At 47.3% G+C, this 17,903-nt stretch overlaps 1 protein-coding gene across 1 annotated transcript; it reads left to right on the forward strand.

The window, feature by feature from the left end:
- Positions 1-1,449: 1,449 nt before the first annotated feature.
- Positions 1,450-16,790, forward strand: G6PC3 (glucose-6-phosphatase catalytic subunit 3; the record flags this gene model as incomplete). The annotated part of the gene is made up of 7 exons (XM_083470093.1): positions 1,450-1,631; positions 3,939-4,169; positions 5,705-5,811; positions 10,029-10,119; positions 12,180-12,298; positions 13,848-13,989; positions 15,296-16,790. The coding sequence occupies 7 exons, from the start codon at positions 1,450-1,452 to the stop codon at positions 15,654-15,656; spliced, it is 1,233 nt and encodes a 410-aa protein (XP_083326219.1). The 3' UTR covers positions 15,657-16,790.
- Between the last annotated feature and the right edge of the window lie 1,113 nt (positions 16,791-17,903).

A 17,903-nucleotide genomic window follows, 5' to 3' on the forward strand; every position in this document is an offset into this window, starting at 1 on the left:
TTGTTTGTTTGTTTAAAATTTTTGGAAAATCAAAAAAAAAAATTGGGGGGAAAAACCAGAATTCATATAATGATACTGAGGCTTACTTTCAAGAAAGGTGGCGCAATGGACCGGCTGTTAACCAGAAGTTTGGTGGGCAGGATTCTTGCATTGCAGAGGGTTGAAGCAGAGGGTCCTTGGAGACCCTTCCCTCTCTGCAATTCTATGATTCTAAACTGAGGATCAGGCTGCAAAATGGCAGGACTATGCACAGTTATAGAGTAACGGTACAATCCTAACCATGTTTGCTTGGAAGTAGATCCAAGGAAGGGCCGAATGTGACGGGTGCACAGGTTAAATCGTGCTCCTTTGCCTGCGTGCACCAGTTCCTAGAAGGCACCAAAATGGTACAGTTAAAGCAAAACAGGCAGAAGGAAAAATGCAAACTATTAAATGCCGCAATATAATAAAACATTGATCAGAGAAAACTGAGTGGAGGCAGGATCCAGGGAAAGCAAGGAAGATCTTTATTTTTCTGTTGCAACAGCATCTCCACCCCTTGCAAGGGGGTGAGGACCCAGAACAAAGGTGTGCAATAACTTTCAACGACTTTAGAAATTTGCCCAGCCCCTTAGCCAAAGACCACCCAAGAGGTACACACGTGTCACAGAAAGACAACAGAAATTTGAGAGTGTGTCTTGTCTCCTGTCTCACAAGATGCCTGATAATGGTCACTGATTGCATCACCTGGCCAGTGTGATAATTCTTCTGAGATGTTAACTACCTTAAGTTACTGAATTCAGATCACAGGCACACCCTATTCAGACACAAAATATGCCCTTAAGGCAGGATTTGTAAGTGAAAAGAAATACTGGGAAAAGGTTTCCCCTTCTGCAGAGGAAATATTTGGGGTCATCAAGAATCAATAACTGTGGGAGGCAGTGGAAGACAGGAGTGCCTGGCGTGCTCTGGTCCATGGGGTGACGAAGAGTCGGACACGACTAAACAAGAATCAAGATAGCTTCAGGATTGCTCTCCTGTACTATTTCAGATATATGGTTTATATACCTATGTACTGTATGTGTGTTTTACCTTGTGCACTTAATGATCATTTATTTCTGAGACCTTAGAATTCTTATAATGAATTGATTTTAGAATGCTGTATTATTTCTGTTGTTAGCCGCTCTGAGCCCGGCTTCGGCTGGGGAGGGCGGGATATAAATAATAATAATAATAATAATAATAATAATAATTATTATTATTTCAGTAACTAAATCTATGTGCTTACCCACCTTCAAACCTATTGCATTGCTCATGCAGACGGGGGGGCGGACACTTGTAGTCATTTCAAATCGCATTTTAATAAAATGCTACTGCGATCAGTATGTATGTATGTATGTATTTGTCTGTTTGTTTGCTACGTAAACGATGCACACAGCGGTCTAGAGACACACCAGAAAATAATGCATGATGCGAGATAAAACGAGCCCAAACCCCGCGAGCCCTGGAGAGGCCAGCGTGAGTTCGGAGGAATGTCCCTTACCCCGCCCGGTAACCAAGCCGGATGCCGGGTCCTCCGTGCCTCTGAGGTTTCTGGGAAATGTAGTTTTTCCATTCAAAGTCGTGGGCAAAGCGGATCCCGGCAATTGCAGGTAATGGGAGTGGGCGTGGAGCGGATGGGAAGTGCGATGGTGGTGGGAAGGGGCGAGCCAGGAGGGTCGGGAGCGGCAGCGGAGAGCTATAAGGGAAAGGGCTGCTGGGGGAGGAAGGGAAAAGAGCAAAAAAAGGGAGAGGGAACTTTCCCTTCCCAGTCTAGATAGCTAAAATGGTTTGCAAACGCATCCTTTTAATGGAAGCAATGAGGCTGAGCTTTTTGAAAAGTGCAATCGATTATATGAATGTTTCCTAACATCACCGGCCCAAGACTTTGGGGGAACATGGAGTGGGGGGAAAACCCAGCCATGTTAAGTTTACAACAAATGTAACTCCTGGCACCCATTAAAGAGTATTTTGGGGGCTTGTCGTGGGTTCGCTGCTTTTTCCTACGAATTTTGGGAGTTGTAGTTGTGCCAGGAGGTTAAGCCTATGTAGACTCCTACGTTGCTATTTCCAGCGTCTCTTGCAGGAAGCCACCGGGGTTAGACTAGTGTAGCTGGCTGCTAAAAGCCCATAACGGACCAGGAAGTCTCTGGTTTCCTTACTGGCTTCTCTCACTCTGTTGCTTCAGTTTAGGCCAGAGGGAGTGCCGGATTTACGTATAAGCTAAGCAAGCTATAGCTTAGGGCCCCACTCTCTTGCCCCCCCAAAAAAACAAATTTAAAGGGGGAAAAACCTGGATATACATTTCCAAAATACAAGATAAAAAACAAATAAACGGAAACCTACATACAGCAACAGTGTTTTGTGTTGTGTATGGACCTATTAGGTCCATAAATTACCATATAGCATATATTCAACACAAAAAACAGCGACAATTTGTTGTTGACATAGGACAGCTGGACATATAAAAGGCCCTATTACCTTCAGTAGTGTAGGGCCTCATCAAACCTAAATCCAGCCCTGGCCAGAGGTTTTCAAACTTCTTGAGTCCACGGCTCCTTTGACCAACTACATTCTTTCTGCGTCACACCCTTTGGGGATCAGGAGGCCAGTTATGTCACCCCTTGCCTGCAAACCGGGCAGCCCCTCACCCTTTTTCGAACACCCTCCCTTGTGGAGGGTTCCCTCAGCCTCCTCTCGTCTCCTCTCCTCTCCTTGGGAGTCCTCTGGGCAACCCCTGGCTTCTACCCCAAAGTTAGATGCCCCCCAAGGTACCATTCACCTGTGGAGCTTATAGTTAGGGCTGATGCTGGATATAAGCTCCAGGGCTCCTGAGATCTCTACCATGTGTAAGTGCATGCCTGGGGAATCATTGAATCTTGAATGTTGTCGCACACTAATACTGCAGAATTCTATCTCTTATGTTTTATCTGCACAATCAGAATAAATTTCAGGAACCAAAATGCTTTTCTTCTGCAGCCTGAGCAGGAGCTGTGAACGACGTTATACTTAATTGTTGCAGCTTGTCTTCACTTATCCCACCCCACTGCCCTGCTCACAGTTGTGGAGAATATTCTTATGTCATGAACGGTCCGTGTCCCCCTTAACAAAAAGAGGTCAGAATAGGCCAATATATATGTAGACTGCCCCTGGATCAAGTGGCTTTTCTTCTTTTAAGTTCTTAACCTAGCTCAAGTTAGATCTCTGAACTAGCCATATGTCTAACTGAGAATCAATCACAGTCACTCCATCATTTGAAAAACAAGACATCAGAGCCATCTTTCCCAGAAAATGGCAACTAGACATTCCATTTTGTTTTGTTTTGTCTTTTTTATGATTTTCAGTTTTAATACATTTCAGTAATTTTACAGTCATTTTAACATTTCAAAACTCGTATTCCTCCTCTTTATGCGGTTCCTTAAATTTATTTTTTAATATTTTCTGCATATCCAAATTAACTTAATTTGCTCGTTTATTCGTCTACTTTAAATATTTACTATTATAAATCTGCAAGTTATTACAGTAATCCTGTCAATGTTCAGTTTAATTGTAAATAAACCGTTTCCATTCTTTTATAAGACGTTCTATTTTGGTGACTATAACCTTTGGTGTCTAGTTTATATACCTGAATTTCTAACACTGGCTGGTGTTGGGAGTTCAACAACAGTTGGAAGGCCACAGGTCGATTCCTGATCTACAGGAATGAAGATCTGGGGAAGATCTTCAGGTATTTGGAGTGAGGTGTGATCAATATGCTGATGACACCCAACTTCATCACTCCCTCTGAGTCAGGCATGGCAGATTACTAAGCATGTTCGTGGCAATGGGATGGACCCCATTTGCAGCATCAAGGCACCAGCTCACCAAGATTTCGCAGTAAGCATTTCCTGTATCCTAACCAGTCTCACCATCTTTTCCAGCTTCACCACTATGGACGTATTCTACACCTCTGGAATCTGGTTTGCAGAGGTGCTTCAGACTAGCCTGCCTGGGCTGGAGGATTTTTGGCTTTGGATGACCTTCATGGGTGACCCAAAGAGCGTCATCATCATTTATTTCCCTCTCGCTTATTTCCTGCTCGACCGGAAGGTTGGAGTCAAAGTCCTTTGGCTGGGTTTGATCTCAGAATGGCTCAACTTAGTCTCTAAATGGTGAGAGGAGAAAGCAAAGGTCACAAAACAAACATCCCAGGCTTTAATAACCATTGGGACTCGCTCTTGGTCTCAGGAGAAGGTTGGAGAAGCTGCCACCACGCAAGGCCAGTTGTCCATAGGTCCCAGCTGCTCCTGAAAGTGCGCCAAGCCTCAGGAAAAGTTAACTGCATAGCCGCCACCCCTTCTTCTGATGTTAGTAGGCTAAAAGCATCCCTAAAAGCAGGGCCTGTTTCTGACACTGTCTCCTGGGCCTTTTTTCAAAACCGCCGCTCTAATTAGTAGTGGGCAGCTGCCATTTTAATTTCCCATAATCTCCTGAAGCCATGTTATGTCCAGGGCATTGTGGGAAATCAAAACGGCAGCTGCAAATCAGTGCTCTAAAGTCACTTCACCTTGATAGGGGACTTTTGGCTCGTGATCAAGTGTTTTGTTAATTTCGATTCCTTAACAAAGTTCGGTTCTCTCAGTTTTGAGGATGCTGATTAGTCCTTGGAGCTACAGTGGTACCTCGGGTTACAGATGCTTCAGTTTACAGACTCCACTCACCCAGAAATAGTACCTCGGGTTAAGAACTTTGCTTCAGGATGAGAACAGAAATCGAGCGGCAGTGGCATGGCATGGCAGCAGTGGGAGGCCCCATTAGCTAAAGTGGTTCTCAGGTTAAGAACAGTTTCAGGTTAAGAACGGACCTCCAGAACAAATTAAGTTCTTAACCAGAGGTACCACTGTACTTCGGCCAGAAGGGGATGGTGAGGTAAGACACCCACACCCTCCAGGTGGCCTGGCACACATTGCCAGCTTCTAACAACTGCCACTCCTTCCATGGCAATACAGTAGTACCTCAGGTTAAGTACTTAATTCGTTCCGGAGGTCCGTTCTTAACCTGAAGCTGTTCTTAACCTGAAGCGCCACTTTAGTTAACGGGGCCTCCTGCTGCTGCTGTGCCACCGGAGCCCAATTTCTGTTCTTAACCTGAAGCACTATTTTTGGGTTAGCAGAGTGTGTAACCTGAAGCGTATGTAACCAGAAGCGTATGTAACCCGAGGTACCACTGTACTGATTTAAATAAATATTACCATGGTACCAGGGTTGGCAGTGCTTGTGCATGTACGTAAAGGGAGATAACATGTAGAAGTTGCTGCCTTCCATTTATGTGTTTAATTAAGCTACATCCCACTTTACAATACTTAGGGATTTTCTATACTAATTACTAAAATGTTATATACGTGTGTGTTTTAAAAGCTCACAATGGCCACATCAGCCAGCCTTCTGCAACCTAGATTCCCACCAGATATTTTGGACTACAGCACCCATCAGTCCCACTCAGTGTGACTGGAGGGTGCTGAGGCTCATGGGAGTTGCGGTCCGAAACATCTGGAAGGCACAAGGTTGCCGTGGGCTGGAAAAGCAGCTGTTGACAGTAAGAGCAGCAAATCAAATGAAAAGTAAACTTAAAAGCTCCTGGAACTCGGAAAGCATCGAATCCACTTGTCCCTTGTTCTCTCTTAATATTATGTTCTCCCTCTCCGCAGGTTTTTGTTTGGCGAACGGCCTTTCTGGTGGATCTACGAGTCTGGGTTTTCAAGGAAGGAGGAAGTCACCCTCCGCCAGTTCCCTGCAAGCTGTGAAACAGGGCCAGGTCTGTCGCTGGAGAGAAGGTTCAAATCGTCAGTCAATCTGGGCTTTTGTGGTTGAAAAATGATTGGGTCCCTTAATTCCTTTCGTGCGGCGATCGGTTTTGAGAGACAGGCGAGCAGTCTGTCCCACCAGCTTATATGTTATACTGGGGCAGCATCTTTTGAGTTGTTCACCTGCTGTCTTGGGGACAAATGAAAGGTTGGATTAGATGCTGCAATTCGTCTGCCTGCAATGTAGAAAGCATATGTCAGGGAACTGCCATCGGAGGGACAGGTGGTGGAAGGGCTCACGGAGGCTGGGAGAGACCCAGCAGCTGAAGCAGGAACCAGCAGGGGGAGAGGTGGATCTCTGAGGGAAAGCGAGCAGGAGGGAGGGCTCAGGGACACGTCCAGCAAGAACAGTGGGGAGGTATCTGAAGCTCCCATAGGGAGACCCACTCCTCGCCGGAAACTGTCACGCCGCGAGTCCAGAAGACGTGTTTCCGTTAAGGAGCTTTTATGTTGGAAGCGATTCCGAAAGCAGCCACTGTCGGAATCTGCCAGTGACTAGAGGAGCCATGTCTGAGGGGCTCCGTCACAGACAGAGGTTTGTGGACTTGAACAAACTCTGAGGGACTACGATTTTACGCACAAGCAGCTCATCATCCCTTCACAGCATAGAAAGCCGGTGTGGTTTAGTGGTTAGAGTGTCAGACCAGAGTTCAAATCCCCACTCAGGCATGAAGTCAGTTATCTCTTATCTCTCAGTATAGCCCACCTCACAGGGTTGTTGTGAGGATTAAATAGGGATGGGGAAAGAACTTCCCAGCACACCTTTGTCCATAAGTAACCAGGCCGATGGTGATGCTTCAGCATCGTTGTGTACCTGTTGAGGCCCACGGTCCAACTGTGGCTCATTACTAATCCTTGGAGCTTCTTGGCTCTGTTATTCCTCGCTGTTGCTGCCTATTCACTCACCCTCTCCCAAGTGAGCAATGAGAGGAGCAAAAATGACCTCCCTGTGCCCATGTCCACTTTGGGCGATGGCACCGATTGGATGCCAGAAGGAGAGGTCAGCCAATGGGTGGCAGCAGAATCAGTGGAGAAGAGGAGAAAGACCCACACAAGGAAGAATGGGGCAGTGAGAACAACTTGCCCAATGACCCAAAAAAAAAACCTTGAAGCCACGCTACTGAGGACCCTCACACATTGCTTGTCTCAGTCATGTGGTAGTGATTCAGAAACTACAACTAACCCAAATTGCAGCTGCCAGATTGATAACTGGGAGCGGCCACCGGGCCCATGTAACACCAGTTCTAATAATAATAATAATAATAAATTTTATTTATATCCCGCCCTCCCCAGCCGAAGCCGGGCTCAGGGCGGCTAACAACAATCAAATAATCAAACAGTCAAATAGTCGCACAATCTAAAAATATTTCATTATAAAAATTAATTAAATCAAATTGATGGCAACCAATTAAGCAAAATTCTGTGCAGGTTGCCAGAGGAGGGAGTCAGGCTGCGCCCTGACCAAAGGCCTGGCAGAACAACTCTGTCTTGCAGGCCCTGCGGAAAGATGTCAGGTCCCGCAGATCTACATTGGCTCCCGGTAGGTTTCCGAGCACAATTCAAAGTGTTGGTGCTGACTTAATGGCCTAAATGGCCTCAGTCCTGCATACCTGAAGGAGTTTCTCCACCCCTGTTATTCAGCCCGGACACTGAGGGCCTTCTGGCAGTTCCCTCGCTGTGAGGAGTGAGGTTACAGGAAACCAGACAGATGGCCTTCTCAGTGGTGGCACCCGCCCTGTAGAACGCCTTCCCGCCAGGTGTCAAGGAAATAAACAACTATCTGACTTTTGGAAGATATCCGAAGGCAGCCCTATTTAGGGAAGTTTTTAATGTTTGCTGTTTCACTGTATTTGATGTTTTATTTTTGTTTTAAAAATTTATTTATTTGGTTTTTCAAATTAAATTTTTACAGAGATATATCAAACATAAATCATAAAAACAAGATTCCAAGGAATCTCCTGGACTTCCATCCTCCCCTTTGTGGGTCCTATTATTAATCATTTCCTCCCACATCTTTTATGATAATCCAAATCCTTTACTTCTTCCGTTATGTCCAGAATTCAGCCTTAAACTACAAGTTATATTCCAATCCTACTAATGATTTTAATTGCCTACAATGGTCTTTAAGATGAGTTATAAATTCCCCCCCCCTTATTAAAAATTTGGTCTTCCTGATTTCTGACTCTTCCGGCCATTTTAGCCATTTCCGCATGTTCCATCAGCCTCATCCGTTTGAGGTTTTAATTTGTTGGAAGTCACCCAGAGGGGTGGGGAAACCCAGTCAGATGGGCGGCATATAAACAAACAAAATATAATAATAATGAATGGAACGGGTAACATAGGAAACTGCCTTATGTCATGACAGACGTTGGTCCATCTAGGTAAGTACTGTCTACCCTGGGCAAGGAGAATCTGTGGCCTTCCCAATGTTATTCAACTGTCCAACATCCCTGAATGTTGGACGTATTAGGTGGGGCTGATGGAAGTTGTAGTTCAGAAAACTCTGTTCCTGACATCTGGACTAGATGAGATCCAAAAGTCCTTCCAGCTCTAAAGTTATATGATATCCTTGGCATTAAATATCACACACACACCTGGCAAAATGCTGGTACAGCTGTTTTGTGGCTCAGAGGCATGGGGCTTAGGACACATAGGGGCTAGTTGGGGTTCCACAAAATAAATTGCTTTGAAAGCCAGTTGCCTGCTAGCCTATTAGTTTTGCACATCCAAGCAGAAGGCAGGTTTGATTTCTTTCTAAAGCCTCCTTTCAGGCACAGAGTTATTAGCTGTGTAAACATTGGTGAATTCTTCTAGGCTCCTCAGACTCGGTTTATTGGAGCCACCTCAAGAAAAGTCTACTTATCGGCCTCTTTAGCTGGGAAATGTGGCTGAAATAGCGAATCAGTATGGCTTCTGTGGGGGTCTTTTTGGTTTTTGGTTTGCTTCCCTGACCATTGGCCATGCTGGCTAGGACTGATGGGAGGTAGAGCTCAACAACATCTGAAGGTCTCACAGAATCGTCATCCCTGATCTATAGATGTCGTGGTGGCATGCAAGCTCCACCCGCTCCCCCGTTTTGATTGAAGAGCAACTGTGTGAGACTAATTAGATTGATAATGAGTTTGCTCAGCCCGTGGGCTTCATGACCAGGCGAGCACTTGAACTCGGGACCCCATCCGTATTGTACATTTGAAGTAGGGTTGCCACATTTGTTCTGCCAAAATACAGGCTAGGGTGAGGGTGGGGTGCCTCTGCTTAGATGTCCACAGGTTCACCATCCCTGCTTTGGAAGAATGGCGAGACAAACATGCCACAACTCAAGAAGCCAGAAAAAGAGCTTAAACAAATAAATAAGAGGTCCTCAAAGGGAGCTTAGTTGGGCCCCGAATGAAGAAAGATTATGTCCTTGCGGTTCGAACAAAGTTGAGTTATTGGCACATTTACAAATAAGAAATAAAAATTCCATGCCCACTTGCTGGACAGGAATAGTTGGCCAGCTTTCTCTCTCGGCAAAACGAAATGTTGGCCTGCGGTGAAGAAGTTTGAATGCCACATCTGTCAGGAAGATCAAACTCTTGACGTAGAACGGAGCTGCCTGTTTGTGTACTTGGCTAATAAACTTAGAGCTGCTGTGAGGGAGGCAAATAGTTGAGGCCTGACGGCTTCAAGAGGCGGCGCAAACTTTTGAGAAGCCAGCAGGCTGACTGTTCCAGGCTGGTTTTGTTTATTTTTTTAATTTTTAAAAAAGGTTTCGGTAAAGGTTTCTGTGGATGTCCCATGTTTGCTTTGCTCCATTGTGATGGCCAAGCGCTGCGTGGTTCTGAGGTATCTGTGGACCTTCAGGAATTCGCCTGAGACTTTTCTGAAATCGCCTGGGCTGGTGGTTTTCACTGGAACGCCTCCTGGTAATTCTCTGCTGGCGTTTGATTCGCCCCAGACCAGCTGCCAACAGAGCAAGGGGGAGAACCTCCACATAGACCACCAGGCCTGTCTCCAGCCCTCCACCCCACCCAGGCCATGCCTTGGTTTCCAGAGTTGGCAGGGACCGAAAGGTCGACTCGTCTGTGGTTCGTCTGTTGCAAAGCAGGGCAGTCTCCCAAGCATGCTGATTAAAAGAGAGAAAGAGAGAGGGGGAAAAAACCCTAATCCAATGCCTTTTTTCCTGCAGGAAGCCCCTCTGGCCACTGCATGATCACAGGCACGGCTCTGTGGCCAGTGGTGACCGCACTGACCGCACGGATATCGCAGCACTCCAAAAGGTATGTCTCCGTATCTCGGCCACTCACATTCCCAGTCCTCCTTCCCTTTCCCCCGTCCCCTCTTACTTTACAATAGCATTGTATACCTTATTTATTTCGTTATTTATTACATTTGCATTTCGCCTTTCCTCCAAGGAACTCATGGGTCTTTCCGCTTCCCCTCTTTTTTCCCTCCTCACCGAAACCCTGTGAGGCAGGTTAGCCTAGGAGCGACTGGCGGTCCAGTGTTAGAAACTTAGATATACAGTGGTACCTCGGGTTACATACGCTTCAGGTTACAGACTCCGCTAACCCGAAAATAGTACCTTCGGTTAAGAACTTTACCTCAGGATGAGTACAGAAATCGTGCTCCGGCGGTGCAGTGTCAGCAGGAGGCCCCATTAGCTAAAGTGGTGCTTCAGGTTAAGAACAGTTTCAGGTTAAGAACAGACCTCCAGAACGAATTAAGTACTTAACCTGAGGTACCACTGTATAAAGGACGTGGGTGGCGCTGGGGGTTAAACCACAGAGCCTAGGACTTGCCGATCAGAAGGTCGGCGGTTCGAATCCCTGCGACGGGGTGAGCTCCCATTGCTCGGTCCCTGCTCCTGCCAACCTAGCAGTTCGAAAGCCTGTCAAAGGCAAGTAGATAAATAGGTGCCGCTCCAGTGGGAAGGTAAACGGTATTTCCATGCGCTGCTCTGGTTCGCCAGAAGTGGCTTAGTCATGCTGGCCATACGACCTGGAAGCTGTACGCCAGCTCCCTTGGCCAATAAAGTGAGATGAGCGCCGCAACCCCAGAGTCGGCCACGACTGGACCTAATGGTCAGTGGCTCCTTTACCTTTTCCTTTACCACTGTATAAGCCAGGCAGCCAGAAGGCTCCTTAAACCAAGTTGCAGTCACCAGAGTGGAATATCTAGTTGCCATTTGGGGGCACAAGACAGATCTAAAGTTTTGTTTTTCAAATGACGGACTGGCTGTGATTGATTCTCAGGTAAACATCCGGAGGTAGTTGAGATGACAACCTTGAGCTAGGTTAAGAGCTTTGAGAACTTAAAAGAAGAAAAGTCCCTTGATCCAGGGACAGGCCACATACTGTATTGGCCGCACCCGAATATAAGCCGCCTCCCTTCTTTGCTCTCTCCCTTCTTGGGGGAGAGGACGGGGAAATATGCGCAGGGCGGGCGCCACTTTGTTGCGCTCCTGGTTCTGTTTGCCCCGCGCTCCTGGCTGCGTACTGGATAATTTTTTTAAGGTCGCGAATATAAGCCGCACTTTAACTTTTCATGGTTGGCATTTGGGGGGAAAGTGTGGCTTATATTCAGGCCAATACAGTATATACAGTGGTGCCCCGCAAGACGAATGCCTCGCAAGACGGAAAACTCGCTAGACGAAAGAGTTTTCCATTTTGGAGGTGCTTCGCAAAACGAATTTCCTATGGGCTTGCTTCGCTTGCGAGTTCCTGCTGGTTTTTTTCCCCTTTCCTCCCCCTTTTTCTAAGCCGCTAAGCCACTTATCAGCTGATCCGATCAGCAGATAAGCCGCTAAAAGCGCCAATAGCGCTAATCCGCTAATCCTTCAATGGGCTTGCTTCGCAAGACGAAAAAACCGCTAGACGAAGAGAATCACAGAACGGATTCTTTTCGTCTTGCGAGGCACCACTGTATTGGCCTTTCCCCCCGACCTCTTTTTCCTTTATGTAATGTTGGTGCATAAAATCAAAACAGGTGCAGTGAATTTTTGAGCTGACATTGGGTGGGTCGGTCAGTGGCATGTGCCAAGAGGTGGGCAACTTGGGCCCTCTAGGTCAGGCATAGGCAAACTCGGCCCTCCAGATGTTTTGGGACTACAACTCCCCTCATCCCTAGATAACAGGACCAGTGGTCAGGGATGGTGGGAATTGTAGTCTCAAAACATCTGGAAGGTCGAATTTGCCCATGCCTGCTCTAGATATTGTTGGACTACAACTCCCATCAGCCCTAACCTTGAGCTTCCTGCAGGAAAATAAAGGTAAAGAATAAATTTGAATAAAAATAAGTAAAATCCCACTCTCCCCCCCCTTTTTTTTGCCTCTTTCAGCTGGGTCGTGAAGGCTGGGCCCTTTACAGCTTATCTCGTCTTCCTGCTGGCTGTAGGCCTCTCTCGCATCTTCATCCTCGCTCATTTCCCCCACCAAGTCGTTGGCGGCATCTTGACAGGTGGGTACACTGTGGCGGCCGGCGGCCATCTCTGCTGCCTGTGCTTTGATATCCCAGCATCCTTTGCAGAAGGGCCTTGCTTTGTGTCTTCATGAGGACCGTTAACAGTGCTATAGGTCCAGTTTAGAGATGAACGTTCCCCCCCGCCCCCAGCCAGGCTCAGAAACAAACCACAGAGGCTTGTGGGAAACAATCCTGAATGAGGGAAGAGGTGACCTCGGACTGCTCAGAATTTCTCCTCTGCCTCAGATCCAAAGATTTCCCAGTCGTGATTGCAGAAAGCTTTTTCCTTCCCTCTTTAATCAGGCCGCTGAAATCAAGAACGCTCGAGGGGCAAAAAGGGTTAGGCGTACATGTGCCAAAGGATCTGTGTGTAAACTCCAGTTCTGGTACTGGGGAGGTGGGCAGGAACCCAGAGGGACATTGGAGGATGGATGGCGGCTAACAGATTGAGGTTGAATCCTGACAAGACAGAAGTACTGTTTTGGGGGGACGGGGCAGGTGGGTGTGGAGGACTCCCTGGTCCTGAATGGGGTAACTGTGCCCCTGAAGGAGCAGGTGCGCAGTCTGGGAGTCATTTTGGACTCACAGCTTTCAATGGAGGTGCAGGTCAGTTCTGTGTCCTGGGCAGCTGTCTACCAGCTCCATCTGGTACGCAGGCTGAGACCCTACCTGCCTGCAGACTGCCTCGCCAGAGTGGTGCATGCTCTGGTTATCTCCGGCTTGGACTACTGCAATGCGCTCTATGTGGGGTTACCTTTGAAGGTGACCCAGAAACTACAACTAATCCAGAATGCGGCAGCTAGACTGGTGACTGGGAGCAGCCGCCGAGACCATATAACACTGGTCCTGAAATATCTTCATTGGCTCTCAGTACGTTTCCAAGCACAATTCAAGTGTTGGTGCTGACTTTTAAAGCCCTAAATGGCCCAGTATACCTGAAGGAGCGTCTTCACCCCCCATTGTTCAGCCCAGACACTGAGGTCCAGCTCCGAGGGCCTTCTGGCGGTTCCCTCACTGCGAGAAGCGAAGTTACAGGGAACCAGGCAGAGGGCCTTCTCAGTAGTGGCACCCGCCCTGTGGAACACCCTCCCACTAGATGTCAAGGAAATAAACAACTATCTGACTTTTAGAAGACATCTGAAGGCAGCCCTGTTTAGGGAAGCTTTTAATATTTGATGAATTATTGTATTTTAATATTTTGCTGGAAGCCACCCAGACTGGTTGGGGAAACCCAGCCACATGGGCAGGGTAGAAATAATATTTATTATTATTATTATTATTATTATTATTATTATTATTATTATTATTATTTATTTCCTCTTAATTATTCACCTTCCTGAGCCACTGCTTTGCATCTGGCTACTGTTGGGGGTCCTCTGGGTTCTAAAATCTGGGATCCTAAAATCTGCCGACTCCTGGCTTAGATATGGAGGGCAATGAGGAGAACCCAGCCATAGAACTGGGGGCTCTATGTTGCATTTCCCCCTTTTCTCACTTCTCTCCTCTTCCTCCCCCCCCCCCCCCGGGATCTCTCACTGCCTGCCAGCGATCATCCTGGGCTGGCTGCTAGAGTCCCGAGTCCCGCTAGAGAGGAAACTCAGCTTCTTCATGTGGGCTTCGCTGTCTCTCCTGCTAAGCGGCATCGTGTCCTATTGGGCGTTGGTTGCTCTCGGCGTAGATCTCAGCTGGTGAGTTCCTTCCGCCAGGGAGATGGGACACTGGGCTGCAGGGCCATCCACGTGGACTCCTTTTTCCCCCAGCGATGGCGGTTGCTGTTTTGTGCCTCCGACTCTACATTCCACACCCTTCCTGCGCATGTTAACCTTCATCTCATTGGCGTTGTGCATGGAGGTGCAATCTGCCTAGCAAAAGGACATCTGTATAGCTGGTGGCGGGTGGATTTTGGGGTCACATAGCTGGTTTTCTAAACGCCCCACACTGCTCCATTTCTCCTGCCTCTTAAAAATACTTCTCAAAACGTCCCAAAATATGGCTATAGTCACCGAAATGTCAGTTTAGCTTGGCTTCTCAAAATGGAGATGAAGAAAAGCACAACGCACCCTCTGATACAAAGTTTCTTGGCTTCAGAAATCTTAGGATATCTCTTAAGTTCTATCCCAGGTGCTGGTTCCCTTACATCAGTGTTACATCCCAAACCTGGGCCCCAAAGCTGTTTTTGGACTACAGTTCCCATCATCCCAGACCACTGGTCCTGCTGGCTAGGAATGATGGGAGTTGTAGTCCCCAAAACTGCAGAATCGTAAAACAGAATTGTAGAGTTGTTCTTATCGTTTTCAATTACATTTATATAGCGCCCTTTGCCCGAAGATTTCAGGGCGGTTCGCAAGATTAAAAATACAGGATAAAAGCACAAAATTAAAGAGTTAAAGCAAAAACAAAACAATAACCCCTGAAATATACTCGGAGTCGAGAGTGGATTTCATGCTCTTTATTCAGCTCATAGTGGTGGGAGGAATGGAAGTTCCCCCAGAATGTCTGCTTTATATACATTATTTACACAATGGGCCCCACGTGATTGGCTAATTCCGGGATTCACCTGTAGGCCAATCAGGTTGCGGATTCACTTCCACCTGGAGCTGGATTGGGTGGCTCCTGTGGACCAATCAGACTGCTGCATTCTGGACCCTATTGTTCTAGGACCAATCAGACTGCTGCATTCTGAATCCTATTGTTCTAGGACCAATCAGACTGTTGCCTTTTGGATCCTATCCAACTCAGTACATAACAACCCCCCTTCCCACAAACACATTTTAAAGAATATTAAGCTATTCTATGCACTATGCAAAGAAGTTCTTCTTTTTGCCTGCCCTGAATCTTCCAGCATTCAGGTTCATTAGGTGGCCCAGAGCTCCAGTATGATGAGAGAGGCAGAAAGAAAGTTCTTTTCCTTATCCACTTCTGGTATGCCCTGCGTGATTTCGTTCCCCTCTGCCTGCCTGACCTACTTGTTTCTCTTCCTTGCTCTCCTCCCAGGTCCATCGGCCTCGCTACCAAGTGGTGCACGAACCCAGAGTGGATCCGCATGGAGACACGGCCCTTCTCGTCCCTGTGCCGCGACACGGCCACTGCCCTCGGCCTCGGCCTGGCCTTTCAGTCGTCGTACTACACCCAGCTCAAAGGCGAAAGGCCCGGCTGGTCCCAGAGGCTCTGCTGCGCCGCGCTGTCCCTCGTGGTCCTGCGGCTGCTGAGCGATGTGGCCCAGCCGCAGAACGTGGCTCTTTGGTACGGGCTGAGTTTTGCGAAGTATGCCATCTTCCCGTGGGTGGTGATCGCGCTGCTCCCCAAAGCGTTCCACGCTCTGACCTCCAGCACGGGGCCGCCCCACCGAGAGTAGCCAGCAGGGGAGACATAGGCAAGGAAGCCCACAGCAACCCTTTGCTTTACCCTCAAGGCTCTGTTCCTTCCAGCGTGAGGTAAGATTTTTCCAACACAGGAGAGATTTCCTCAAGTAAAACGAGTCCGTTCACTCAGTCTGACCTCGTCTATAAAACAGCCTTACCAAAAAACCCACCACCTCCCCTTGAATCCCCCTTTGCTGGGCAGAGAATCCCATTTTTAAAAAACCACTGCACTCTTTCCTGCTGTTTAATGGGTGTCGAGGCATTTTAACACCCCCAAAGATTTGACGTGACTGCAACAGCCCTTTCTACTACATACCTATGGAAATGTTTCATGGACGACCGCAAGACATAAACATTGGGAGAATCGAACTCCCCGATTTCCCTCAAAGGGGAAACAGGCCACCTCCTCACCCAATGCTTCCCACCTAAGTCCCAGTTGCTTAGGAAGCATTGTAGTTGCAATATACTGGCACAGCCTTTAAGGCTGGCTAGCTAAGCCTTTGCCTCCCTTCAGTCGTTGTCGGCACATTAGTTAGCAATCATGACTGTACGTGCATTAAGAAAATTAAAGAAACCCGTCAACTCGCTTGCACACAACAGATTAGCACCCCATCTTTGTGTTTTGCAAGCTACAGCCACGGTTTTAAAACAGTGTCGGCAATCGCAAAAAGCCATACCTGCACGGATTGGGGGGACTGCCTTGGCATTTTGGGTCCAGCGCACCAGAAAAAGTGACTGAGTAACACTGCCTAAGGCAACCTGTGGTTCTCCTCCTGTTGCAGGACTACAACTCCCATCATCCATGACCATTGGTTGTGTTGGCTGGGGTTAAATCCAACATAGGTTTCCCCACCTGTAGTCTTAAGACTTCTTTCCCTTTGTTTCTTCCAGTTTTTGCCAAAGCTTATCTATCTATCTATATCTATCTATCCAGTGATTTTTTTTCCTGGGGGGGGGGACGCATACCCCTAAACATTTTGTGAATCTAAATTTGGCCTCATTGAGGGGCAGTATTTCAATAGGAGTAGGAAAATGAGAGTACCCCTAGACATTTTTTAAAGAAAAAAAAAGCACTGTATCTATCAATCCTGAATATTGGTATCATAATAAAGTTTGCATTCACAGCTTGTCATGTAGTAATTTGCCAGCACATGCTTTTGAGAAGGAATCTGAAGGAGTTGCTAGACTTTTTTTTTTTTTTAAGGAGCACAGGATATAGAAGTCTTTTATTAAAAAGAAAGCTGCTGCTGCAAATAAGTTTTCACAGCATTCAGGCTGTGTTTTGCACTGCCTCCCTCCGCCTCTGGCATATCCACTAGTGAGAACTGTGGAAAAACAGACAAAGCTCGCAGCCAAGGAAAACCAGTGGGGATTTATGAGAGGCCTGGGGCAAAATCTCACACGTGTACAAGTTTGGGGGAAGACTGGTGATAAACTAGCAGTGCATCCGCCCTCCAAATGTAGATACTTCTATATAGACAAAATGACACAGGCAGATGGAAGGTATCGTTAAGGCTAAGTTTGCTCAGTGGGCACAGAATACTGGATGACTGGAAAAACGTGGTGGGAGAGAGAGGAAGAGGAGGAAAGGAAATGGAATGGGGGGGGGGGAATCCATGGATGGTTCAAACCCTGAACTGCAGCACTCCCACCTTGCACTCTGTTGTTTCAGGTCCCATTTGTATTCCTGCTTTTTGAACATATGGATTTTTTTAAAATTCCAAAAGAAGCATAAGGGTAAAGGGGACCCCTGACCATTAGGTCCAGTCGTGGCCAACTCTGGGGTTGCGGCGCTCATCTCGCTTTATTGGCCGAGGGAGCTTCCGGGTCATGTGGCCAGCATGACTAAGCTGCTTCTGACGAACCAGAGCAGCGCACGGAAATGCCGTTTACCTTCCCGCCGGAGTGGTACCTATTTATCTACTTGCACTTTGACATGCTTTCAAACTGCTAGGTTGACAGGAGCAGGGGCCGAGCAACGGGAGCTCACCCGTTGCAGGGATTCGAACCGCCGACCTGATCGGCAAGCCCACAGCACCACCCGCGTCCCTCAAAAGAGGCATATTTTTCTGGTATCCCTAGCAAATCGCTATCTTGGTTTTGTCCCCATTGTTGCCTTTGGAAGGTACACTTATTAAAGCTGTGCGAGTTCAAATTGTCGTCATTTTTCAGGATCCAGCACCCTCCACAGAGTCTCTAGCACGGGGTAGCCTTCAGGTGCTACATTTTTCCACCTCCCA

The sequence above is a fragment of the Podarcis liolepis genome (genome assembly GCF_965112155.1).
Source record: "Podarcis liolepis genome assembly, chromosome: 13".
Lineage (NCBI taxonomy): Eukaryota > Metazoa > Chordata > Lepidosauria > Squamata > Lacertidae > Podarcis > Podarcis liolepis.